Raw genomic sequence first — 24,959 nt, 5'->3', positions numbered from 1 at the left:
GTGGCCGGCGAGGGCCTTTCTGTGCGGAGTTTGCATGTTCTCCCCGTGTCCGCGTGGGTTTCCTCCGGGTGCTCCGGTTTCCCCCACAGTCCAAAGACATGCAGGTTAGGTTAACTGGTGACTCTAAATTGACCGTAGGTGTGAATGTGAGTGTGAATGGTTGTCTGTGTCTATGTGTCAGCCCTGTGATGACCTGGCGACTTGTCCAGGGTGTACCCCGCCTTTCGCCCGTAGTCAGCTGGGATAGGCTCCAGCTTGCCTGCGACCCTGTAGAACAGGATAAAGCGGCTAGAGATGATGAGATGAGATGAGATATAAATTAAATATACCATGCACTGAGAGGCACCGGTAATTATGGATTCTCTTCGGTGACAGCACCCCTCAGAAAACAGTACTATGCCAGTCACTCCATCCATCCATCCATCCATCCATCCATCCATCCATCCATCCATCCATCCATCCATCCATCCATTATCTGTAGCCGCTTATCCTGTCCTACAGGGTCGCAGGCCAGTCACTTCAGAGAATCCTTAATTTCAACCAGAGCCTCTCAGTGCATGGTATATTAGATTATTATTCTATACATATTCACTGGATATGAGCAATCGTGTGCTCTGATTGGCTACTCTACTTCTAGGATATCAGCTCATATACTGTGAGTAGAGAAAAACAAAATGGCGGAGCGTGTTGCTGAACCAACCGAGGACGAAATAAAAACTACTCGTAAACAAAACCCACAAAAAAAGCGCAACAAAATATGGAATAAAAGCATTTGATGGTGAGAACGAATCTTTTTTTATTTTTCAATAATTATTATTATAGCATTTTTCACAAACTGTGACTGTCATTTGGGCGGTTTGTTTACATTCTAAGCGGAAATTATTTTGTCTGATGTTTTGTAGAAAGTTTATTTATCGAATTTGAAAAAAAAATAAAATGTTCAGTTTCTCAAAATCCAGTGAATGTGGATAGAATAAAACAGTTATTCCTCTCAATCTCGTTATACATGGTTTATAGCCAGCTATCAGCTCACGTACGATTCGATTTCGTGGAATAACTGTTAATTGTATGTTGCAGTATAATTTATTTACATCTTGAGCTGGTTTGTAGTGAACTCAGGCGGGGTTTATTTAACCCGTGTAAAACATCTGGAAGAGTGATTAGCTTTACTACACGGTTGATCCGTCCAATCTGGCAACCCGGGATTTGCGCTCAGAGGCGCTTTGGAGATGGAGCAAAGAGCTGAGGAGAGAACAGGAGCGGGTTCCACAAGAAGGCTCCATGAAACGAGTTGAGTTTCTTTAGGATGCATTTCTGGTGTTCTTGATATGGGATTTTGCGCGTTTTAAACTTTATGTTGCTGTGATCTTTGTTTTGCGCCATGCGTTGTTTTAGAGATGAACCATTGCGCACGGATGTTCTACTCTACGGATTGATGCGCTTTAGGATGCAGAGAGAATAAAGGAGTAATACAATCTGCGTACAGCGGCATGGACGCGCGCACGGTCTCGTACTCATCCTCATCCGCAAACTCCTCGTGGGACTCGGGAACGCGCTACTCACGCACAGCTGCGGCGGGTCTTGCAGCCCTTGTCGCCTTCCTCATTGTGTTCACGGTGGTGGGAAATGCGCTGGTGATGCTCGCAGTGTTGACGAGCCGTGCGCTTCGTGCGCCGCAGAACCTGTTCCTGGTGTCTCTGGCCGCAGCAGACATCCTGGTGGCGGCGCTCGTCATGCCTTTCTCGCTCGCCAACGAGCTCATGGGATACTGGCACTTTGGGCGTGCATGGTGTGGTGCATACCTGGCCCTAGACGTGCTCTTCTGCACCGCCTCCATTGGGCACCTGTGCGCCATCAGCCTGGACCGCTATTGGTCAGTCACTAGTGCCGTCCAATACAACCTGAAGCGCACACCTCGCCGCATCAAGGCTGCCATACTGGCCGTGTGGCTCATCTCCGCCCTCATATCCTCGCCACCGCTCCTCTCCGTGATGGACCATGGGTTGGCGCAGGGCACAGAGCAGCTCCCGCAGTGCCAGCTCAATGACGACACTTGGTACATTTTAACCTCCAGTTCTGCATCCTTCTTCATACCGTGCATCATCATGATCCTTGTCTACGTGCGCATTTACAGGGTAGCCAAGACAAGAACAAGGACTGCTTCGGAGAAAAAGCCAAGCCTGGACAACGAGAATGGTGTCAGCATTGCCACATCAGTGGTGAGGATGAATGAAGAAAGAGAGAACGGACACTGCCTGGGGACACCAGGCATAAATGCAGAACCACAACCATCAGTCCAGGCAGAGCCAGAACCCACCTCGACTCTGGAGGCCAAAAGCTGGAAGGAGAAAGATACAACACCAAGCAGAAGCCAGGGCGAAGGCTCAAAACGTGGGTCGTCATTGGCATCAGAAACCAGCAGGCGGGCATCCCGTGCCAGCAGCAAGACCCGGGATTTGTTCTCATCTCGGAGGATGTCAAGTGGACAAAGGAAGAACAGTGGTGGCAGTAGCATAAGGAGGAGAAGAGCATCCCAGCTGCGTGAAAAGCGCTTCACCTTTGTGCTGGCTGTGGTGATGGGTGTCTTTGTGCTCTGCTGGTTCCCCTTCTTCTTTAGCTATAGCTTGTATGGTGTGTGCCGCCAAGCGTGCCACATTCCTGACCTCCTCTTCAAGTTCTTCTTCTGGATCGGTTACTGCAACAGCTCACTTAACCCTGTCATCTACACAATCTTCAACCAGGACTTCAGAAGGGCTTTCCACAAGATCCTGTGCTCACCCTGGAAGAAATCCTTCTAGAACTCTGCACATCACTTTGACCTCTACAAGCTTGAGAGAAATTATTCCACAGAAATGGTGGCCATTGATGGAAAAACTTTCATGGACGTTTTCTGGAGTCTGGACATCATGTAATTCTTTGATAATTGAGAGATATTAAATGAGAAGGAGATAGCTGGAATATATGAGAAGTTCGTTTGCCCATATGAAAATGAACCATAAAGATGTTTAATAAGATCTGAGTCTCTCGACTCTGCTTGTTGGAGAGAGAAATAGAGGTTGACTATGGGCTTCTGGCAAAGAAGAAGCAAAGAAGCAGCAAACACGAGAGTGCATCTGCACTGCTAGATGTATTTATTTTTTATGCAAGCTCTGAAAATGCTGTATTAAATAAAAATAGTATAAACCTTTGTGGCTCTATATTGTAAAAGAACCTTCTTACTGCTGCTATATTGCTAGAAGAAAAGCACAGCATGGCATAGAATGTAGCACGCTCTCTCTGTGGGTTGACATTTGCTTAGTCATGTGCTACTCTTTCACTCAAAACACCCAACTGTTTAAAAACGGCATATGAAGCAAAGTTTGCAAAGTAAAATATCACTATAAGGACCTTCATGGTCTGAGATAATAATGGTAAAACTATGATCACCTTTGCATTTTTCTCCACAAAAATGAATATCTATAAATGTCATCCACTCAGGTTAAAGCTAGAAGCAGTGAAGATTTGCAGATGATTAATTATTCCTCAAGCGGTATTAAAATCCATAATCAGATGCCAAGTGATGGTTGAAAGCACAGATACTGGTCCTGAATCAATGTCTGGCAAATAACCCACTTTCGAGCAAGACCATGAGAGTATACGGATATGGACATGTAAAATAGCATAACATTATCTGATCGAGACAATGACATCATACAAGTCAATAGTAGATGCAATGCATATTGAAGACTGCTGTACTACACTTTCAAACAAGGTTGATTAAAGAAATATACCAGGTGCTAATCAGATAAAAGTGTTTCTGCAAGGTAGATTAAACTGAATGAATAAACTACTGAAGGATAAGAACAATCCCATTAACAGGTTTAGAAATGTACTTACCAAATAATAAGAATGATTTAGTGAAAAAGCAAATCTACACAATTTCCTTCTTGCATTAATGTAATCTATCTGCCAAAACATTTGATATTGGACTTTCATCTTTTATACTGGAGCTACACTGTATATATAGTATATGTAGCTAACAAGGACTGGAAATATAAAGGGGTTCCATGTAACTTTTGACCAGTACTGGCAGTGTAGTACACATAAAAACAGTACCTGAAAATTTGGCATCATGTTCAGGGTTATGTAGTATATAGGAATGAAGAACATCTCATATTTCTCCAAAACAGGAAGCTTGGGGGGGGGGGGGGGGGGGGGGGGCACCTCCATCTTTATTGGTGTTTTGTTTCCCACTGCATATGGTCCATGTGGTCCAATCCCATAGAAGAGCTACTGTAACACAAACTGCTGAAAAAGTTAATGCTGATACCTTTCTGTTTTAGTCAGCATTAACTTTTTCAGCAGTTTGTGCTACAGTAGCTCTTCTGTGGGTTTTGACCATATGGACTAGCCTTTGTGCCCTATGCGGATCAATGAGCCTTCAACATCCAGGACCCTGTCGCTGGGGCACCGGTTGTCCTTCCTTGGACCACTTTTGGTAGGTACTAACCACTGCATACTGGGAACAGCCCACAAGATGTGCCATTTTGGAGATGCTCAGACCCAGTCATCCAGCCATCACAATTTGGCCCTTGTCAATGTCACTCAGATCCTTACTCTTGCCCATTTTTCCTGCTTCCAGCACATCAACTTCAATAACTAATAGTTATCTTGCTGCCTAATATATCCCACCCCTTGACATGTGCCACTGTAAAGAAAATCAGTGTTATTCATTTCATCTGCCACCAGTTTTAATTTTATTGCTGATATATATATATATATATATATATATATATATATATATATATATATATATATATCTCCATCCATCCATCCATCCGTTATCTGTCGCCGCTTATCCTGTTCTACAGGGTTGCAGGCAAGCTGGAGCCTATCCCAGCTGACTACGGGCGAAAGGCGGGGTACACCCTGGACAAGTCGCCAGGTTATCGCAGGGCTGACACATAGAGACAAACAACCATTCACACCTACGGTCAATTTAGAGCCACCAAGTAGCCTAACCTGCATGTCTTTGGACTGTTGGGGAAACCGGAGCACCTGGAGGAAACCCACGCAGACACGGGGAGAACATGCAAACTCTACACAGAAAGGCGTTCGTCGGCCACTGGGCTCGAACCCAGGACCTTCTTGCTGTGAGGTGACAGTGCTAACCACTACACCATCGTGCCACCCATATATATATATATATATATATATATATATATATATATATATATATATATATATATATATATATATTTCACATGCTGCTAAGGGGCATGATTAGAATAATAAGGACTATTACATTAGTTTAAACTCTGCAGGAAGAAACTCAATTCACAGTGTTTCGGTATTAAATTAACTTCATGTATCATCCAGAAGCAGGCAACAAGTGGGACAAACATGACCACTCACTGCATTAAGCATCTGACAGGTGTGTAAACCCTTCAAGGTCAATGGGAAATGCTTAAAGAAACAAAAAAATAAATAAATAAAAAATGTCCAAGTTCTTATTAATTTTGATAAGTTTAAAAAAAAAGGTAGTTTTTCAAACTTAGTAAAATCTAGGTTCCATTACATTTGCTCAGGGGTTCAATTGGGATTTGGGGGGTAGACAATACCTCCATCTTTAATTTTTCAGAAACTTTATCATGCATTTACAGTGGCATGCAAAAGTTTGGGCACCCTTACTGAAAATGTCTGTTACTGTGAATAGAGCAGAAGATGAACTGATCACCAAATGGCATAAAGGTAAAGATGACACATTTCATTTCAGCGTTTTCTGCAAGATTTGTGTATTATTTTTGTTTTGTACAACTGGAGAGTGAAAAAAGAAAAGGAACACTATGCAAAAGTTTGGGCACCCCAATACATTTGAGATCTCAGGTAACTTTTCCCAAGGTTCCAGATCTTAATTAGCTTATTGAGCTGTGGCTTGTTCAAATTTTTCTTTAGGAAAGGCCAGTTGATGCAGATTTCAAACCTGTATAAATTCTCTGACTCCTCAAACTTGTCCCTAAAATCAACAGCCATGGGCTCCTCTAAGCAACTCCCTCGTACTCTGAATAATAAAATAATTGATGCTCACAAAGCAGGAGAAGGCTACAAGAACATAGCAAAGTGTTTTCAGGTAGCTGTTTCCTCAGGTTGTAATGTTATTAAGAAATGGCAATTAACAGAAACAGTGGAGATCAAGGTGAGGTCTGGAAGATGAAGAAAACTTTCTGAAAGAACTGCTCATTGGATTGCTAGAAAGGCAAATAAAAACCCCTGTTTGACTGCAAAAGACCTTCAGAAAGATTTCGCAGACCCTGGAGTGGTGGTGCACTGTTCTACTATGCAGCGACACCTGAACAAATATGACCTTCATAGGAGAGTCATCAGAAGAAAACCTTTCCTGCATCCTAGCCACAAAATTCAGCGTCTGAAGTTTGCAAATGAACATCTAAATAAGCCTGATACATTTTAGAAACAAGTCCTGTGGACTGATGAAATCAAAATAGAACATTTAGGCCACAATGTGCAAAGGTATGTTTGGAGGAAAAGGGTGCCAAATTCCAGGAAAAGAACACCTCTCCAACTCTGAAGCATGGGTGTGGATCGATCATGCTTTGGGGTTGTGTTGCAGCCAGTGGCACAGGGCGCATTTCATTGGTCGAGGGAAGCATGGATTCAAATAAATACCAGCAAATTCTGGAAGCAAACATCACACCATCTGTAAAAAAGTTAAAGTTAAAAAGAGGATGGGTCCTACAATAAGATGATGATCTAAAACACACCTCAAAATCTACAATGGAATACCTCAAGAGGCACAAGCTGAAGGTTTTGCCTGGGCCCTCACAGTCCCCTGACCTAAACATCATTGAAAATCTATGGATAGATCTCAAAAGAGCAGTGCATGCAAGACAGCCCAGAAAACTTGTAGAACTGGAAGCCTTTTGCAAGAACGAATGTGTGAAAATCCCCTGGGTAAGAACTGAAAGATTATTAACTGGCTACAAAAAGTGTTTCCAAGCTGTGATACTTGCCAAAGGGGGAGTTACTAGGTACTAACCATGCAGGGTGCCCAAACTTTTGCTTCGGGCCTTTTCCTTTATTTCATTTTGAAAATGTAAAAGATGAAAATAAAAAAAATATTTTTGCTTAAAATATAAAGGGAATGAGTCATCTTTACCTTTATGCCTTTTGGAGATCATTTCATCTTCATCTTGCTTAACTGTTCACAGTAACAGCAATTTTGACCAGGGGTGCCCAAACTTTTGCATACCACTGTATATGTTATTATATTGGGCTAGGCTTAGGGTTATTACCTCAGCGGAATGTCCTCAAAGCCTTTTTTGTTACAGTAGCTGGATGTCTCATTCTGTACTAGCATCATGAAGTACATTGTTGTAGGCTGTGGAAATGCTCAACTGAGAGCACTTCAGACAGAGCCTTGTACAAATTATGCCTACAAATGATACAGCAGACATATTTGTGTGAATATCAGTCACATAGCAACAGAAGCAGGAACACGCGTCTGGGAAGTGTTTCTGCGGATGAATACATTCGTTTGATTCAAGCGTGCAAAGCCGGTTAAAACAACTAGACACTTTAGCCTCATCACATGCCTGAACAAGAATGTTGACAAAGTCATTATGAGGAACATGCTTGTCTGTATCCGCCAATGTGTGGAAGATGGAGTTTACATGTAATTGAATGGAGTACTAATTTTAATTCATTTTAAAAACGTTTCTAAGCAGCTGATATAAACTGTCTCAGGTGAGTAGAAATCACCGAAGAAGTATTTAGAGCTGTTCAAACGTGAAATAAAGTGAACTTCACCTTTAAGGGCTACATGTAATTCATTAAAATTGAGTGGCCAGACATTACATATTCCATTTGCCTTGTTTGTCTGTATTGGCATCAAAATGATATTAAGATAAAGTTGTATTTTTCCTGGCAAACAGACTGACAAGGTAAAGCCTTTAAACTAGCAAACTGAACAATAATAAACATTTAATGATTGCCTTGACTAATGTGAAATGAAAGAGTTTCTCTATAAAGTAATTACTATATATCATTATCAACTCTGTCATTACATTAAAGTGCATATCACGGGTAAATTCAGGAACAAGATCAATGTAATTCTATTTTATATTAAACTTTGGTCAAATATCTGTCACACTTTGCATTTTGTGCAATTTTTTGACCTTGCGCAATACCAGAAAAATTCAGTTGAAATCAAGCCATTTGAGGCGAATTGGTCCGCCTCTGAAAAAACTTGGCATTTGAATTTCCTGGCAAACATTGATTTTCATGGCGTCGCATGCGGGACGCCTCCCTCTAAATCCTACGTCAGTGCAGGTTTGTTTATGAGAAAACAAACTGGTGGTTTTCTGCTAATTTCTTCAACGTTATCGCGTAATTATTAAAATGGTTAACAGATGTATCGTAGGAGGGTGTAGCAACACCAATCTTGATGGGATTAGTACTCATCGTTTCCCAAAAGACCGGACAATGAGAGAGAAATGGGAGTGCTTGGTCTACACAGGCTGTGCACTGAAACCGTGCAAGCTCGCGCAGCCTGCTGGCGCTTCCGCAGGTGATGTCACGAATCTGGCTCCAGACTCCCTTGGGATTTTTCCAGACGCGTTTTGTTATTTTATTTTTTTTCTGCTGTAGACAGATGGCCTTGTGCAAAATTACCCTTCTGGATGAGTGTGTAAAGGGACATACTTTCATATTAAAAAAAAAACATGAAATTGGTCCAGAATATGCAATTTAATCTATACAACCATACCACAGCTAAACTCCACTTGCCATTCATGTACCATAAATCAGAGGTGGGAGAGCTCTGCTACCCTCCACTCTCCACCAGTTTACAAGTCCCAGAGAGGGGCCATTTGGCCTTTTTACCTAGAAAACCCACAAGAGGGCCAATTGGCCCCAAGTCCCTCCTGTGGACACTCATTTTGTTATGGAAATGTTGGCCCCAAGTCCCTCCTGTGGACACTCATTTTGTTATGGAAATGTGGCTGTTAGTGTGAGTCTGAATCCACCTGAAGGTTGATGTCTTCTCCATCCGAGTCGCAAGGGTTTGCTCCATCCAGGATCATTTCCAATGCCTGTTGAATGTTGAATCTCTGCATCTTCGTTCCTTGGAGAGGAGCTTCTTTCACCACAAAATTCTTGAGGGAACTGAAGCGATAGTCCATGTGCACTGAGGTATTTATCCATCAAACAATTGTCTGGTTGCAGTCACATGAGTCGTTATGGTCACATGGGACATTCACATGTTCACATTTTAGAATAGAATGTGTTTTTATTCCTCATTCTCACATTCACACAGAAGTAGCCAACATGACTTCACCACTGAAGTGTGAAGTGTGTGAAGTGTGACCCCCTCACCCCACACACTGCCACTAACAGCCTCATTACCATAACAAAATGAGTGATTAGTGTATTAGGGAAATGCGGTCGGGCCAAATGGCCCCTATGTGGGTCTTCTAGGTAGACAGAAAAATGCTGGGACTTCTAGTTTTTTATGTTTTTGTACTGTATGCCATACTGATTAAAATTAAAATAGAAAAATGCTTGAAACATTTTAGTTTATGTGTAATGCACGGGTGATTGCTCTAACACAACGAGGGAGGCTCAGCCTCCTCTAAAAATGACGAACATCATGTAGGATGAATTGCGCTAGGCTTATGTTATAGCCGACCTTATAACATTGCTATTTCAGATCCAGAATCATAGAAATATATGTGATCAACCCAACTACAGTGCGAAATCATTCCGTTATAACCTTCCCCAGTTTGCCTAATGAGTGCGTGAGTTTTTCCCCCTCGTGACAGCGCGATGCAGCCCAGCCTCAGTGGACTTCAATGGCATTTGGGACCTATGCACTTTTCAATCTCAAAATGCAAGACGATTATTGGACAAATACTGCGAAAACGCCCGCCCACGGAGTCTCACGGACTCCCAGCCTCAGTGGACTTCAATGGCATTTGGGAGCTATGCACTTTTCAATATCAAAATGCAAGACAGTTATTGGACAAATACTGCGAAAACGCCCACCCCACGGACTCCCAGCCTCACAGTGGGAGGGACATAGCAGTTTCTGCGAGGAGACTGGTGATTGGTGAAAGCGGCCGGATATTTTCTTTGATTGACAGCTCGTTTCAAATATAGACAGGCAGCAGTGAATTTCAGTTCAGTCCCATGTGGATTCGCAAGTGCTGTGGTGTATTGTAAGAGATCAGCTTACATTTCGATTTCATTCATTACATACGGTTTCTACCAGCTTTTTTAATTTGTATATATTTTCATTGTAAATAAAGTGTAAATATAGTGTTGTCAAGTTTGCTATCTTAGTTCCAGAAATGTCGTTTATTTGAGTGACTGAACTTGAACTTGAGGGGGTTAGTCAGCTAGCAAGAAAGCTGCGCACGGATGCCAAGCATTGCTGATTTAATTTTGGCGAAGCCATTTGCCAATCTTCCTTTCGAGGAAAAATTAAAATTAAAGAGCAGGGTAGACCAACGCCTCAAATTGACTTGGTGAAAAAGGTAGGGAATAATACTCGTTCCTTTCAGCTCTCCTGGTACGAGAAAGTGAATTGGCTAACAGCAAGTGACCCACATCAACAACAGTAAATAGGCTACTTTAGTAATATGTCATGGATGGACCAAAAATATAGAATCTATTTAAAATGTTTATGCTGAGTATATTATATTGGAATATATATTTTTCTGGATATGAATTAAACACAGCTACAATTTGGAAAAAAATTTTAAACAAAAACACAGCTGAGAACATTTCACACTACAGACCTGGATTAAAAGTGAAGGGTTATCAAAATTGTCAATAAAACATTTCTCAGTCAAAATAAGTAAAATATAGGGAAAGTGTCATTGAATGAAATGTGTGGCACCCAGCTCTATGTTTGGCTCCCCAAGGTCAGTGCTTGTGCCGATTCCAGAACACTCTGCTGTTACTGCTGAGGTTCCTGACAAAGAGCTGCTTTCAATAATGATCAATTTTTAAACAACATGCCACATACCACAATTTTAAAATATAAAATGTTAAAATATACCCCCCCAACACCACCATCATGTATATTGGACAGTAGGCTAATGGGCCAAAAGAACCTGTTATTTCACAGTTTGTGACCCTGCCAACAATCAGCCAGATCAGAGGCAAGAGTATGGGCAAAATTTATGTGTTTTTTCTTTTTTCTTTTAAAATCTGGAAATATCGTAACCGAACAGCCTCCCCTGTTTGAAAGACTACCAGCCCCCACTGGTGTAATGAATCTATAATATATAACATTTTCACTTTCTTAAATAACTGATGGAAAATATTGAATTTTTTCACAATATTCTAATTTTTTGAGATGCACTCGTATATCAGTTGGCTGTAGTCTGCAGATATTTGATTTAACTAATAGTTGTAACCGAAAATTGAGATGTATGTGGAGCTTTGATCAATATTTGAATTACTTCACTCGACTCTGGACACTAATGTACAGTGGTGCTTGAAAGTTTGTGAACCCTTTGGAAGTTTTTTAATTTCTGTATAAATGACCTAAAACATCAGATTTTCACACAAGTCCTAAAAGTAGATAAAGAGAACCCAGTTAAACAAATGAGAAATTTTGTACTTGGTCATTTATTTATTGAGGAAAATGATCCAGTATTACATATCTGTGAGTGACAAAAGTATGTGAACCTCTAGGATTAGCAGTTAATTTGAAGGTGAAATTAGAGTCAGGTGTTTTCAATCAATGGGATGACAATCAGGTGTGAGTGGGCACCCTGTTTTATTTAAAGAACAGGGATCTATCAAAGTCTGATCTTCACAACACATGTTTGTGGAAGTGTATCATGGCACGAACAAAGGAGATTTCTGAGGACCTCAGACAAAGCGTTGTTGATGCTCATCAGGCTGGAAAAGGTTACAAAAGCATCTCTAAAGAGTTTGGACTCCACCAATCCACAGTCAGACAGATTGTGTACAAATGGAGGAAATTCAAGTTTAAAGGAATTTGGGAAGCCAGAGTGTAAACAATGAGCACGTGCTTGTGGCCAATAAAAATCGACGACACATAATAACCACACAAGCGCCAAACTTTTGACTAATCACAATGCGTCTTAATCAGCCTGGAGTGGTGATGTAATCATCTCTGCGTGAACCAAACAATGGCGCAGTTTAAACTGGGGATTTATTTATTCATCCATTTACTTTTTGAGCGCGCTCCTTCAAACACTGAAAATGATTTAAGAGCTGAAACAGGCACAGGGGAGCCACAGGAAACACACATCAGACAGGGGTCGGTTAAATAAAATATAAAATTAGGTCCTACTTAATAGTGGAGCTTCCATTCAAATGAAAACAAACATGCAACAGATGATGTACTTTGATGTGTTTCAATTTCAATTTTATCACGAGAAGATAAATACCCTATGTGCACGCCGGAACGTGATGTAATTTCCGCTAAAATGTCAGGATGGTTGTAAACATCCAGTAGCCATTGAAAGCGCACACTGTGCTGTCCATAGCTGCCAACACTCCCGTTTTTTTCCAGGTTTCTCCTGTATTTCAGACCCATCTCTACATGCACTAAACATGACGTGTAAATGGACAAAATCATCCTTTCAACAATGTGAGGACAGCAGGTCTAACCACCGCTGCTGTGTGCCATTCTGCACAGCATCAACTCGGTCCAATTCTCACCTGAGCTTCCATACCTTTTCAAAGGACTCAGAATTGCAGAAACAGTGGGTTGTTAAGATCAGAAGAGATCATTTTATCGTCACAAGTACTTCCCGAGTGAGTTCGCGACACTGTCACTGATGATCTGATCGAGCCTCCCACTTCTACTGGACAACGACTGCAACCTGGAGCTGTTCCTGTGCTTTTTCATTGGAATAACTATAATATCCCAACCTGGAGTGGTGGCATGGTGGTGTAGTGGTTAGTGCTGTTGCCTCACAGCAAGAAGGTTCTGGGTTCGAGCCCCATGGCCGATGAGGGCCTTTCTGTGCAGAGTTTGCATGTTCTCCCCGTGTCCATGTGGGTTTCCTCCGGGTGCTCCGGTTTCCCCCACAGTCCAAAGACATGCAGGTTAGGTTAACTGGTGACTCTAGATTGACCGTAGGTGTGAATGTGAGTGTGAATGATTGTCTGTGTCTATGTGTCAGCCCTGTAATGACCTGGCGACTTGTCCAGGGTGTACCCCGCCTTTCGCCTGTAGTCAGCTGGGATAGGCTCCAGCTTGCCTGCGACCCCGTAGAACAGGATAAAGCGGCTAGAGATGAGATGAGACGACCTGGAGTATGGGAAAGAACAGAGCATCCACCCAACACCGACCCAACAGAGATGCAGACTGACCCTGATGATGATGACCCATGGCCGTGTCATGAACATGACTACTGCGCCAGTACTGAGCCTGCTGTGCTTGATCTCTCACTCAGTGCTTGCCCCATTCCTCCACCGTGGAGGCGGGGGCCGGCTACCCCCCAACCGGCACCTGTGGTGTCCTCCCGTTTACCCCTTCCTTGTCTGTGTCCCCCCCCCCCAGGTGAGCGATGTCCGTAACACCGGTGCAGAGGGATAACCACTTATCCTGTGCAGACAAACTGGAACCTATTCCAACTGACTATGGACAAGAGGTGCGGTACACCCTGGACAAGTCGCCAGGTCATCGCATGGCTGACACAGAGACAAACAACCATTCACACTCACATTCACACCTACACCACCATGCCACCTGCATAAAATCAAGATTTTCAGTTAATATTCACTTCAAACATCAGAATGGGAAAAATTGTGATCTCTGTGACTTTCACTGTGGCATAGGTGTTGGTGCAGCTGGACTGGTTTGAGTATTTCAGAAACTGCTTATCTCCTGGGGTTTTCAAACACAACAGTCTCAGAATGGTGCGAAAAACAAAAAACACTAAATGAGCAGCGGTTCTGTGGGTGGAAACGCTTTGTTGATAAGTGAGGTCAGAGGAAAATGGCTAGATTGGTTCGAGCTGCCAGGAAGGATATAGTAACTCATATAATCACTCTTTCCAACCATGGTGAACAGAAAAGCATCTCAGCATGCAACAGCAGAAGACCACATTGGGTTCCACTCATGCAGCAAAGAATAGGAATCTTAGAATCAAGAATAAGTTACTATCAAAGTGGCCGGTGAGTGTAGACTGAAATAATAAACATGTCTAAAGACAGAAGAAAGCCAAACAACAACAGATGTAGCCTGTAGCATGTTCAAGTCCATTTTGTATTGCCATCTCCTAGAAAAAGGAAAGTGTGTAATGTTTGTATTAGGTTGGTGTGTTCAATTCATCTCAACAGTTTGCCATAAGCAAGTTTTGAACTGAGTAATGTATGATCCATAGTCATTAGTGTGTTTCTCTTGTCATAAAAATCTTCAAAAGTCTATGTGACAGGAGTGTAATGCCCCAGTAGGCATTCTTCTCTGAACTGTGTGGGAGGATAAATGTGTCTCTGCACCACTGCCCCATTTCTCAGCCATATTTAAAGCTTTAATCAGAGATTTCTGTTTCCAGGCCATTGTAAATCCCTTAGGAACAAAATAAGCTTCATTTTTTACATTTAAAATTTTGTTCATCATTTTGGAAATATGCCAGAAACTCACATACTCACACTTACCTTATGCTGTAAATGATATGCTGTATAATTACAGTAACTCTGCGACAGAATTTGTCACATACAGTTTGTATGCATTAACAGGGTAACGCAATGACACTATCTGTGTCTGTATTAGTTTTCATGCTCTAAATATCTGTATCTATCTGGATTCATATTTAAACCAAAGTAGGCTTGGATGAAGCTGAAATATTCTTTCTTTCTCTTTCTTTCTGAACACTGTCACCATGGTCTGTAAATTCAGACTCTGACACTTCTTCAGCCTCACCTATGTTTGTTTGTTTGTTTGTTTGAACAAATTTAGTTTAGCTTCCATTACAAAACTAAGAAGGAACAAACACCAGACATGTCTTAATTTACATTTGGGGTAAGTGGAGAATTGGATAAATTTCTTTTTCTTTTCCCTCCAAACTATTATTTTAAAGGTGCTGACTGCAAAGTTGAATTCTGGGCAAAATGTTCTATGTCTATACTGTAGCTGTTGGAGTTCTGAGATGTGTCACTGCTGCACACACCGCGTATCCTATGTGTAAAATGCTTTGCCAAGATAAAACGCGTCCTTCATTTTACGGTTCCAAAAATTGCTGAAGTAAGTGAGCAGCAATATCACATGGCCACCATGTGGCATGTTTGACCTACTTTTAATCAAAACAAGGTGGCATGGGCAAACATGGCTGTAAGACTTTGAGCAGGTGGGTGGAGCACAGAAGTACGGCAGGCCAGAACTGAGTTGCAAAAACTCTTTATTGTGACACTTTTCGGTCTAACACACTCTCCCAGCCACACACACACACACACACACACACACACACACACACACACACACACACACATCAGTCATTTGGTTGGGGAGAGAGCTCCCTTCCTCTGCTCTCTCTCTCCTTATATAGGGCACGGTCACTGGGGAAGACACACAAACACACGTTAACTGACATCAGGTGCAGTGATTCTGCCACTTACCTTCCCTGACTCCGCCCTCTGGTCACAGACCGACGCTTGACCACACCCCCGCTGCCACATACCCCCACCGCCCGACTCAGGCCGGGCAGATGTCCGGCCTGCACCCGACCCCCCCCCGATGGGAGAGGAAGTCCACCATGACCATCTGCGCCCCCAGCCTGTGGATCACCTTGAAGTTAAAGGGCTGGAGTGCCAGATACCAACTGGTGATCTGCGTGTTGGCATCCTTCATGCGGTGGAGCCACTGGAGGGGCGCGTGGTCCGAACAGAGGGTGAAAGGACGTCCCAGCAGGTAGTAGTGGAGGATGAGGACCGCCCACTTGATGGCTAAGTACTCTTTCTCTATTGTGGTGTAGCACCCCTCACGCACTGACAGTTTTCTGCTGATGTACAGCATGGGGCGATCCTCCCCTTCCACCTCCTGGGACAGAACCGCCCCCAGCCCTCTGTCCAACGCATCCGTCTGCAACATAAAGGGGAGCGAAAAGTCAGGGGAGTGTAACAGTGGCCCCCCCACACAGTGCAGCCTTCACCTCAGAGAAAGCCCGCTGGCATTGCTCCATCCACTGGACCAGATCTGGTGCCCCCTTTTTAGTGAGATCAGTCAGCGGGCTGGTGACCTCTGAATAATTAGGTATAAACCTACGATAGTAGCCAGCCAGCCCCAGGAACTGTCTAACCACCTTTTTGGTCTTGGGCCTCAGGCAGGCCGCAATCACTGCGGTCTTATTAATTTGGGGACGCACCTGCCCATTGCCCAAGTGGAACCCCAGATATTGTACTTCCACCCACCTAATTGCACACTTCTTCAGGTTGGCTGTGAGACCCGCTCACCTCAGTGACCCAAGGACGGCCCTCAGGTGTTGCAGATGCCGCGGCCAGTCATTACTATAGATTATGATATCGTTTAAGTATGCGGCTGCATAGGTGGCGTGGGGGCGGAGGACCCTGTCCATAAGCCGCTGGAATGTAGCGGGCGCCCCAAACAGCCCAAAAGGAAGTGTGACGAATTGGTGTAAGCCAAACAGTGTGGAAAAGGTTTTTTCTTCTCAGGATAGTGGAGTCAAGGGGATCTGCCAATAACCCTCTGTCAAATCCAGTGTTGAATAAAAGCGAGCCATGCCTAGTCGATCCAGCAACTCGTCAATACGAGTCATTGGGTACGCATCGAATTTAGACACCGCGTTGACTTTTCTATAGTCCACACAGAACCGGACCGACCCGTCGGCCTTGGGAACCAAGACCACCGGGCTGCTCCAGTCACTGGGGGACTCCTCGACGATGCCCATTTCGAGCATGGCCTCGAGTTCTTCCCGAACCACCTTTTTCTTGTGTTCAGGTAGCCTGTAAGGGCGGCTGTGCACTACCACCCCTGGGGGCGTCTCAATGTGGTGTTCTATGAGGCGGGTGCGACCGGGCAGGGGCGAGAACACATCCGAAAATTCGGTCTGCAACTGGGCAACTTCTGGGAGTAGGGTCGGGGAGAGGTGGTCTCCACAGGGGACCGGGGAGTTAAGCGATATCAATGTTCCCTTTTGAACCTCCGGCCCCAGCTCCGCCTTCTCCGGAACAAATGACACCAACACCACGGGGACCTCCTCGTTCCAGAGTTGGAGCAGATTGAGGTGGTAAATCTGTAGCGGCCCACCCCTGTCCATTCGCCTCACCTCGTAGTCAACGTCCCCGACTCGCCGTGTGACCTCAAAGGGTCCTTGCCACTTGGCGATCAATTTGGAGCTCGATGTGGGCAACAGTATGAGTACTTTATCTCCCGGTGCGAACTCCCTAAGGCGCGTGCCCCTGTTGTACAGGCAGATTTGTCGTTCTTGGGCCTGCCGCAAATTCTCCTGGGTTAGGTGTGTGAGTGTGTGGAGTTTTGCGCACAGGTCGATAACATATTGGATTTCATTTTTGCTCAGTGAAGGTCCCTCCTCCCAATTTTCCCGCAGTACATCTAGGATGCCATGCGGCTTACGCCCATATAATAATTCGAATGGGGAGAACCCCGTGGAGGCTTGTGGGACCTCTCACACTGCGAATAACAGGGGTTCGAGCCATTTATCCCAATTGCGTGCGTCCTTGCGTACAAACTTTTTGATTATATTCTTGAGTGTGCGATTGAACTGTTTGACTAAACCGTCCGTTTGTGGGTGATAAACGCTGGTGTGGATCGGCTTAATTCCCAGTAACCCATACAGTTCGCGCAGTGTGCGTGACATAAACGAAGTGCCTTGATCAGTCAGAATCTCTTTGGGGATTCCGACTCGGGAGATGACGTGGAAGAGTGCTTCCGCAATACTACGTGCTGAGATATTGCGAAGAGGCACTGCTTCTGGGTATCGCGTTGCATAGTCCACCAGAACTCAAATAAAGCAATACCCTCGTGTTGACCGATCTAATGGCCCGACAAGATCCATCCCAATTCTTTCAAACGGGGTCTCGATTAATGGTAGAGGGTGCAAAGGCACTTTTGGAATGGCCACTGGATTTACTAACTGGCATTCGTGGCACGCCATACACCACCTACGGACATCGCCGTGAATCCCTGGCCAATAGAACCGGGCCATTATTCGGGATAGTGTCTTATCCTGACCCAAGTGTCCAGCCATGGGATTAAAGTGAGCCACCTGGAATACCAATTCCTGTCGGATCTTTGGTATCAAAAGTTGTGTAATCGGCTCCTTACGGTAGTTTGAGTGTCCTGCGTCACTCGGTATAATCTATCCTTCATAATGGAGAAATAGGGGAAGGATGGGGTGGTGTTTGGCTGGAGCATTTGACCATCGATTACTCTCACTTAATCAAATGCATGCCGCAGAGTCTCGTCTCATGACTGCTCTAACGGGAAATCCGCAAGGGATTCCCCAAGAGAGGGAGGAGGAGCCTGCTGCTCCTCACTCTGGCGCGGAGATGACATAGACGGCTCTGTGATGGTTGCTCCCGCCAATGCCACACCGGGACCTCCCCCCACTAAACTATGGCAGGACCCACTCTTCACTAAATGAGTCATTAATTCCTGAAATCCCAGCCAATCAGTCCCCAAAATTATCGAGTGGGTAAGGCTTTATACTAAATTTTTCCCCTCAAAATAGAATGTGGATTGACACTAAAGGGTAGTTGTGAACATCCCCATGCACACACAACACCCTCACCAATTGTGCTCTCCCCAATGCCTCGTCTTGCACCAGGCTTTGGTGGATTGAGGTCTGATTACAGCCGGAGTCCACCAAAGCCTGATGCGTATCCCCTTGGACACTCACCGGTATGCGATATGCTCCGGCCCGATCGAGGGCGGTTCCTGGCGCATCAGGGATCCAGACCACCGCGCCCACCTCCATTGCCAAGCACTGATACTGGAGGTGCCCCAGCTCCCCACAGCACCAGCAAACTGGTCCGGGCTCTCTCTCTGCACTGGCGTTCTGGGGCTCACTCACCTGATGGGGGGAGAGACAGACACAGAAGCGGGAAACGGGAGGGCACCGCAGGTGCGGCAGGCCGGCTGGGGTGGAGCCCTCCGTGGTGGGGGAACAGGGCGAGGACGAGACACAGAAGGGGAGGGAGAAAGAGAGAGAGAGGAGAAGAGGAGATCTGCAATCCTGCTGTGGGAACAGCCGCCAAATGATCCTCCGCCAACTCGATGGCCTGATCCAGCGGCGCCGGGCGATGGCACTGGACCCACTACGTGGTCCCTTTGGGAAGTCATGCGATGAACTGCTCCAATGCCACCAGATCGACGATTCCCTCTATGTCATGGTTGTCAGCCCTCAGCCACCGCTGGCAAACGTCCCAGAGTTGCTGGCCAAATGTGAATGGGCGGTCGACCTCCTCTAGGCGTAGAGCATGGAAGCGCTGGCGTTGTTGTTCTGGGGTGCGCCCCACACGCTGGAGGATGGCCTGGTGCAGGTCTGTGTAGACCAGCCGGCTGTTGGTGGGGAGTTGTAGCGCGGCCAGCTGCGCCTCGCCCGTTAGTAGGGGGAGGAGGCGCGCCACGTGCTGCTCCACCGGCCAGCCCCAGGCCTCTGCTGCTTGCTTGAAGAGCACTAGGAAGGCCTCGGGGTTGTCGTGTGGGCCCATCTTCGTTAGGGTGAGGTGGGGAGGGCCCACGGTGGTGGAGGTGGTGGACCCCACCGACACCAGGAGGTGCCGGAATGCCTGATGATCTTCCTGTTGCGCTAGCAGCAGGGCCTCGAACCTTTGCGCTTGCTCCTTTCAGAGGGTGACTAGCGCCTAGTGCTGGCTCTGTTGGGCCGTGGTGAGGGCATGGATCATGTCTGCGAAGGGGGAGGACTCCATGGGGCTGTTCTCCTCTGTGCTCCGTCCCGGGTTTCAGCACCACTGTAAGACTTTGAGCGGGTGGGTGGAGGACAGAAGTACAGCAGACCAGAACGGAGTTGCAAAAACTCTTTATTGTGACACTTTTCAGTCTAACACACTCTCCCAGCCACACAGACATGCACACACACATCAGTCATCTGGTTGGGGAGAGAGCCCCTTTCCTCTGCTCTCTCTCTCTCCTTATATAGGGTGCGGTCACTGGGGAAGACACACAAACACATGTTAACTGACATCAGGTGCAGTGATTCTGCCACTTACCTTCCCTGACTCCGCCCTCTGGTCATAGACCGACATTTGACCATGCCCCCGCTGCCACAATGGCAGACTCCACTCTCCTGTCAGTTAAAAGCCAGTGGAAAAAAAAAGGAAAATCTTCCTAGTGAATGCAACTGCAAGATAGAGTAAGGTTAGAGGACATGTAATTTTTCTGGACAGATAACTACGTAAATCATTCTACTTAGCACTTAGCCATCTTAGTCTTAGAATGCATGGGCTCAACTCCATGGTAGCGAGTATAGCCAGTATCTCACTGGGTTGCAACAGCCTGCAACTAGTTGGAGACACAACAATTGCAATAAAATATGCGAATTAGCGACAATTTTCACTTGGAATCACACTGAATTGATATTCGCATATTTTATCGCAATTGTTGTGTCTCCAACTAGTCGCAGGCTGTTGCAGCCCAGTGAGATACTGGCTGAACTTGCACTTCCTATCTCACGGAAACTGACTTGAGAAGGGTTTGTGACGGCTTTGCGACACCAGAGACGCATTTGCGGCTATTTTGAGAGAAATTTTGTCGTATAAATTTTTTGAACATGTTCAAAATTTCAGCGACGAAGGGGCAACACTTTGCGACTCATGCGAGGAAATTGAGAAGCCCCATGAATGTTTCAAGACACTTTTGAAACTCTCTCGCGAATGATGTTCACAATTTGTCGCAAGCTGTCGCAGCCCAGTGAGATACTGGCTTATGGCGTTATAGCGGCCTTTCAGATGACCTAATCATAACTGTGGATTTGTTTATCCGGCTAATTATTACATTACATTACATTACATTGCATTATGTGATAGGACTTCTTCCAGTAAGTATTAGATTGAGTCTTCCTCTTCTCCTGGTCTTAAATGAAAGTGTGTCAGGGTGCAGGCACTTACTGAATGCAGTCACAGGGGAGAGCAGGTGCATTGCAAACTGGTAACCAAATCCAAGTCGAAATCCAGGAAGCACAGTCAGGGTCAGGCTAAGGTCGGTCAGTGTGCAAACAAAGTATCAGAGACTAAACTAGAACAAGGTCGGGAATATACAGAGAAATAAGGTCAGAGTTATGGGAATACAAAAACAAGAGCACAAGGCTCAGTAAGGTCAGGTCAAAACACTGAGCAATGCTTCGCATTGTCTGTTTGTTTGTCTGGGACTTATATAGGTGCGTGGGTGACTGAGAAACAGGAAACAGGTGTGACTAGTATTCCGGGGAGGAGGGGTGCTGTGGCACTTGGGAGTTGTAGTCCATCACGGCCATGTTTGGCATCCGCTCTGAAACTATGCTTTCGGCGCTGTTACTGACAAAGTGTATGCAGTAACCAGTCATTGAATTCTCCAAAATCAGTCAGATATTTTCTCTTATTTAGAAAGAGCCTCAGCCTCAGCCTAGTTTATACTCTGCCAGTGACTAGAGGCTTCATGTTATTTCTGTGAGAGATTGTGATTGTGGCTCTCTACTTGGCCTTATTAAAGCTCATCTGCTCACACCGCACACACTTGTGCTACCTAAAGTACTTTAATCACTCCAACATTAGTAGACAATGCACCACTTTGCTATGTAAGCAGGCAAAGTGTCATTAATATCTGCTAGGTGGCAGCTGAATGGTGCAAGATATGCTGCAAAGTGTTTGATTACACACCCGTAATCGTTCACGTCCTGCTGAGTTACCCAACAGGCCAGACACCCTCCTCCACTCATTAATCAAAATGTCAATACAGCCAGCGAGGGCTTGGACAGACAATTGCTGGTCCAAGCAGACTGCTCTTGCTGTTTATTTGGTTGCAGCCTGCATATATCACTTTAATCCATCTGGTTATTTTTCTATTATGCAAATCACGCATATGTGTCTGATCTTTTCCTGCAATATTAGACCAGGAACTTCAAACTTTCGATGATAGACTGAGCTACATTTATAAAAAGTGCATGCCAATATCTCATCTGGACAAACCCACACATAATCCTTGGACTTGGACTGCTGACACTGTGCTGTTGTGAATAATGCTGCTGCTGGTCAGTGAACACTGTGCTCTTGTAGGAAGGAAGATGCTTGAAGCTGTAAAGACAGAGAGTTAGATGTCTTTGGAGCAATGACTCACAGAGACATCTAACTCTGTGAAGAGAGTATTTACAGCAGGGCAGGCCATGAACTGTTCAGATGAGCTAAGAAAAAAATACAGGCCATGTTCTGAGTAGGTGACTTAAAGGTACTGACTGCAAAGTCATCTGAAATTTTCAAAAATTTTTATTGTGCATGACCTTTTCCGGCAGTGTCTTGCAAAAGTATTCATCCCCCTTGGTGTTTGTCCTGTTTTGTTGCATTACAAGAGGGAATTAAAATGGATTTTTGGGGGGTTAGCACCATTTGATTTACACAACATGCCTTCAACTTTAAGGGTGAAAATTGTTGTTTATTGTGACACAAACAGTAATTAACATGAAAAAAACAGAAATCTGGAGTGTGCATAAGTATTCATTCCCCCAAAGTCAATACTTTATTGAACCACCTTTTGCTACAATTCCAGCTGCAAGTCTCTTGGGGTTTGTCTCTATTAGCTTAGCACATCTAGCCACTGGGATTTTTGCCCATTCCTCAAGGAAAACTGCTCCAACTCCTTCAAGTTAGATGGGTTGCATTGGTGTACAGCAATCTTCAAGTTATGCCACAGATTCTCAATTGGATTGATGTCTGGGCTTTGACGAGGCCATTCCAAGACATTTAAATGTTTCCATTGACACCACTCCAGTGTAGCTTTAGCAGTATGTTTAGGGTCACTGTCCTGCTGGAATGTGAACCTTCATTCCAGTCTCAAACCTCTGGCTGACTCAAACAGGTTTTCCTCCAGAATTGCCCTGTATTTAGTGCCATCCGTCATTTCTTCAATTCTGACCAGCTTTCCTGTCCCTGAAGATGAAAAATATCCCCACAGCAATATGCTGCCACCACCATCCTTCACTGTAGGAATGGTTTTCTCAGGGTGTTGGGTTTGCACCACAAATGACATTTCCCTTGATGGCCAAAAAGATCAATTTTAGTCTCATCTGTCAAGAGAATCTTCTTCCAGTTGTTTGGGGAGTCTGCCACATGCTGTTGGGCAAACTCCAAATGTGTTTTCTTCAGCAATGACTTTTTTCTGGCCACTCTTCCATAAAGCCCCTCTCAGTGGAGTGTATGGCTTAAAGTGGTCCTATGGACAGGTACTCCCATCTCCACTGTGGATCTTTGCAGCTCCTTCAATGTTATCTTTGGTGTCTTTGTTGCATCTCTGATGAATGCCCTCCTTGCCCAGTCTGTGAGTTTTGGTGGGTAGCCTTCTCTTGTCAGGTTTGTAGTGGTGCCATAATCTTTCCATTTTGCTATAATGGAATTAATGGTGCTCCCTGGGATATTCAAAGTTTGGGATATTTTTTATAACCCAACCCTGAGCTATACTTCTCCACAACTTTGTCTCTGACCTGTTTGGAGTGCTCCTTGGTTTTCATGTTGTTTGCTTAGTAGTGTTGCAAAGTCAGGGTGCAATATGTATACTGTTCCTATTTATTCAGGTGACATTGGACATACCTAACAACCTGTGTTTTCTCCCCCCCCCCCAAAAAAAATCTGTCCCTCTGAGTTACATGTCGGTCCTGGGATTGAGATGCTGACCTCTTCTGCTCCTCGGACCTGCCTGATCCATCCTGGTGCCCTGTCTCTGGTTGGAGTCTCATCACATTGCTCCTGTGGAGGGTGGCCCATGTGGACAGTTGGGGGTCGTGCCTGGAGGATGCTCTGGACTCTTGCAGTGGTGCTTTTGTGGCTGGGGACTGCAGTTGACTTTCTGACTTGACTTGACTCTAGGACTGCAGTTGACTTGCTGACTTTGGGACTACGGTTGTCGTGAATGGTTTTGCGCTCGGGTTTCCATTGGTAGAGGGTTTATAGCATCAATGAAGCTGACTTTATGTTAGGACTGTTAATGTTATAGTCATGTTGTCTGTTGTTGCCCGGATGGGGATGGGTTCCCTTTTGAGTCTGGTTTCTCTCAAGGTTTCTTACTCATGTCGTCTGAGGGAGTTTTTCCTTGCCACCATCGCCACAGGCTTGCTCATTGGGGATAGATTAGGGATAAAATTAGCTCATATTTTAAGTCGTTCAAATTCTGTAAAGCTGCTTTGCGACAATGTTTATTGTTAAAAGCGCTATACAAATAAACTTGACTTGACTTGACTCCTTCCAGAATAGGTTGATTTATACAGACACCATGTGACAGATCATGTGACACTTTGCACAAAGGTGGGTCTTAATCAACTAATTATGTGGCTTATGATGTGAATTGTTTGAACCAGCCCTTATTTAGGGGTTTCATATGAAAGGGGGTGAATACTTATGCACGCTCCAGATTTCTGTTTTTTTTTCATCTTAATTATTGTTTGTGTCACAATAAAACAACAATTTGCACCTTTAAAGTGGTAGCCATGTTGTGTAAATCAAATGGTGCTAACCCCCCAAAAATCCATTTTAATTCCATTTTGTAATGCAACAAAACAGGACAAACACCAAGGGGGATGAATACTTTTGCAAGACACTGTATATCTCACAAGAACAATATCATGCGGACGAGATGTGATCATTTTGATGTGCTGAGGGTCACTTTTCTCCATTTAGGGACCGAATATCCTACCTCTTGAAGTAAACAGCATAGCCCTTCAGAAACAGCCGAACATGAGGAGCTTTAACCAATTAGCATAACTATGGAACGGAGTCACACCAAGATGGCGACATGC

The 24,959-nt window shown here is 44.7% G+C and overlaps 1 protein-coding gene across 1 annotated transcript; it reads left to right on the top strand.

The window, feature by feature from the left end:
• The first annotated feature begins 1,490 nt into the window (after positions 1–1,490).
• LOC132882831 (alpha-2C adrenergic receptor-like) lies at positions 1,491–2,798 on the top strand. The gene has a single exon (XM_060915940.1). It carries the CDS (start codon positions 1,491–1,493, stop codon positions 2,796–2,798), a length of 1,308 nt encoding a protein of 435 aa, XP_060771923.1.
• The last annotated feature ends 22,161 nt before the right edge of the window (positions 2,799–24,959 follow it).

This window comes from Neoarius graeffei, chromosome 3 (genome assembly GCF_027579695.1).
Source record: "Neoarius graeffei isolate fNeoGra1 chromosome 3, fNeoGra1.pri, whole genome shotgun sequence".
NCBI lineage: Eukaryota > Metazoa > Chordata > Actinopteri > Siluriformes > Ariidae > Neoarius > Neoarius graeffei.
Note: the sequence above shows the minus strand (reverse complement) of the source record. Positions and strands in the feature narration are given on the sequence as shown.

Bases quoted from the DNA above. Each gene is read 5' to 3' on its own strand.
- LOC132882831 (XM_060915940.1), top strand. From the start codon at position 1,491: ATGGACGCGCGCACGGTCTCGTACTCATCCTCATCCGCAAACTCCTCG.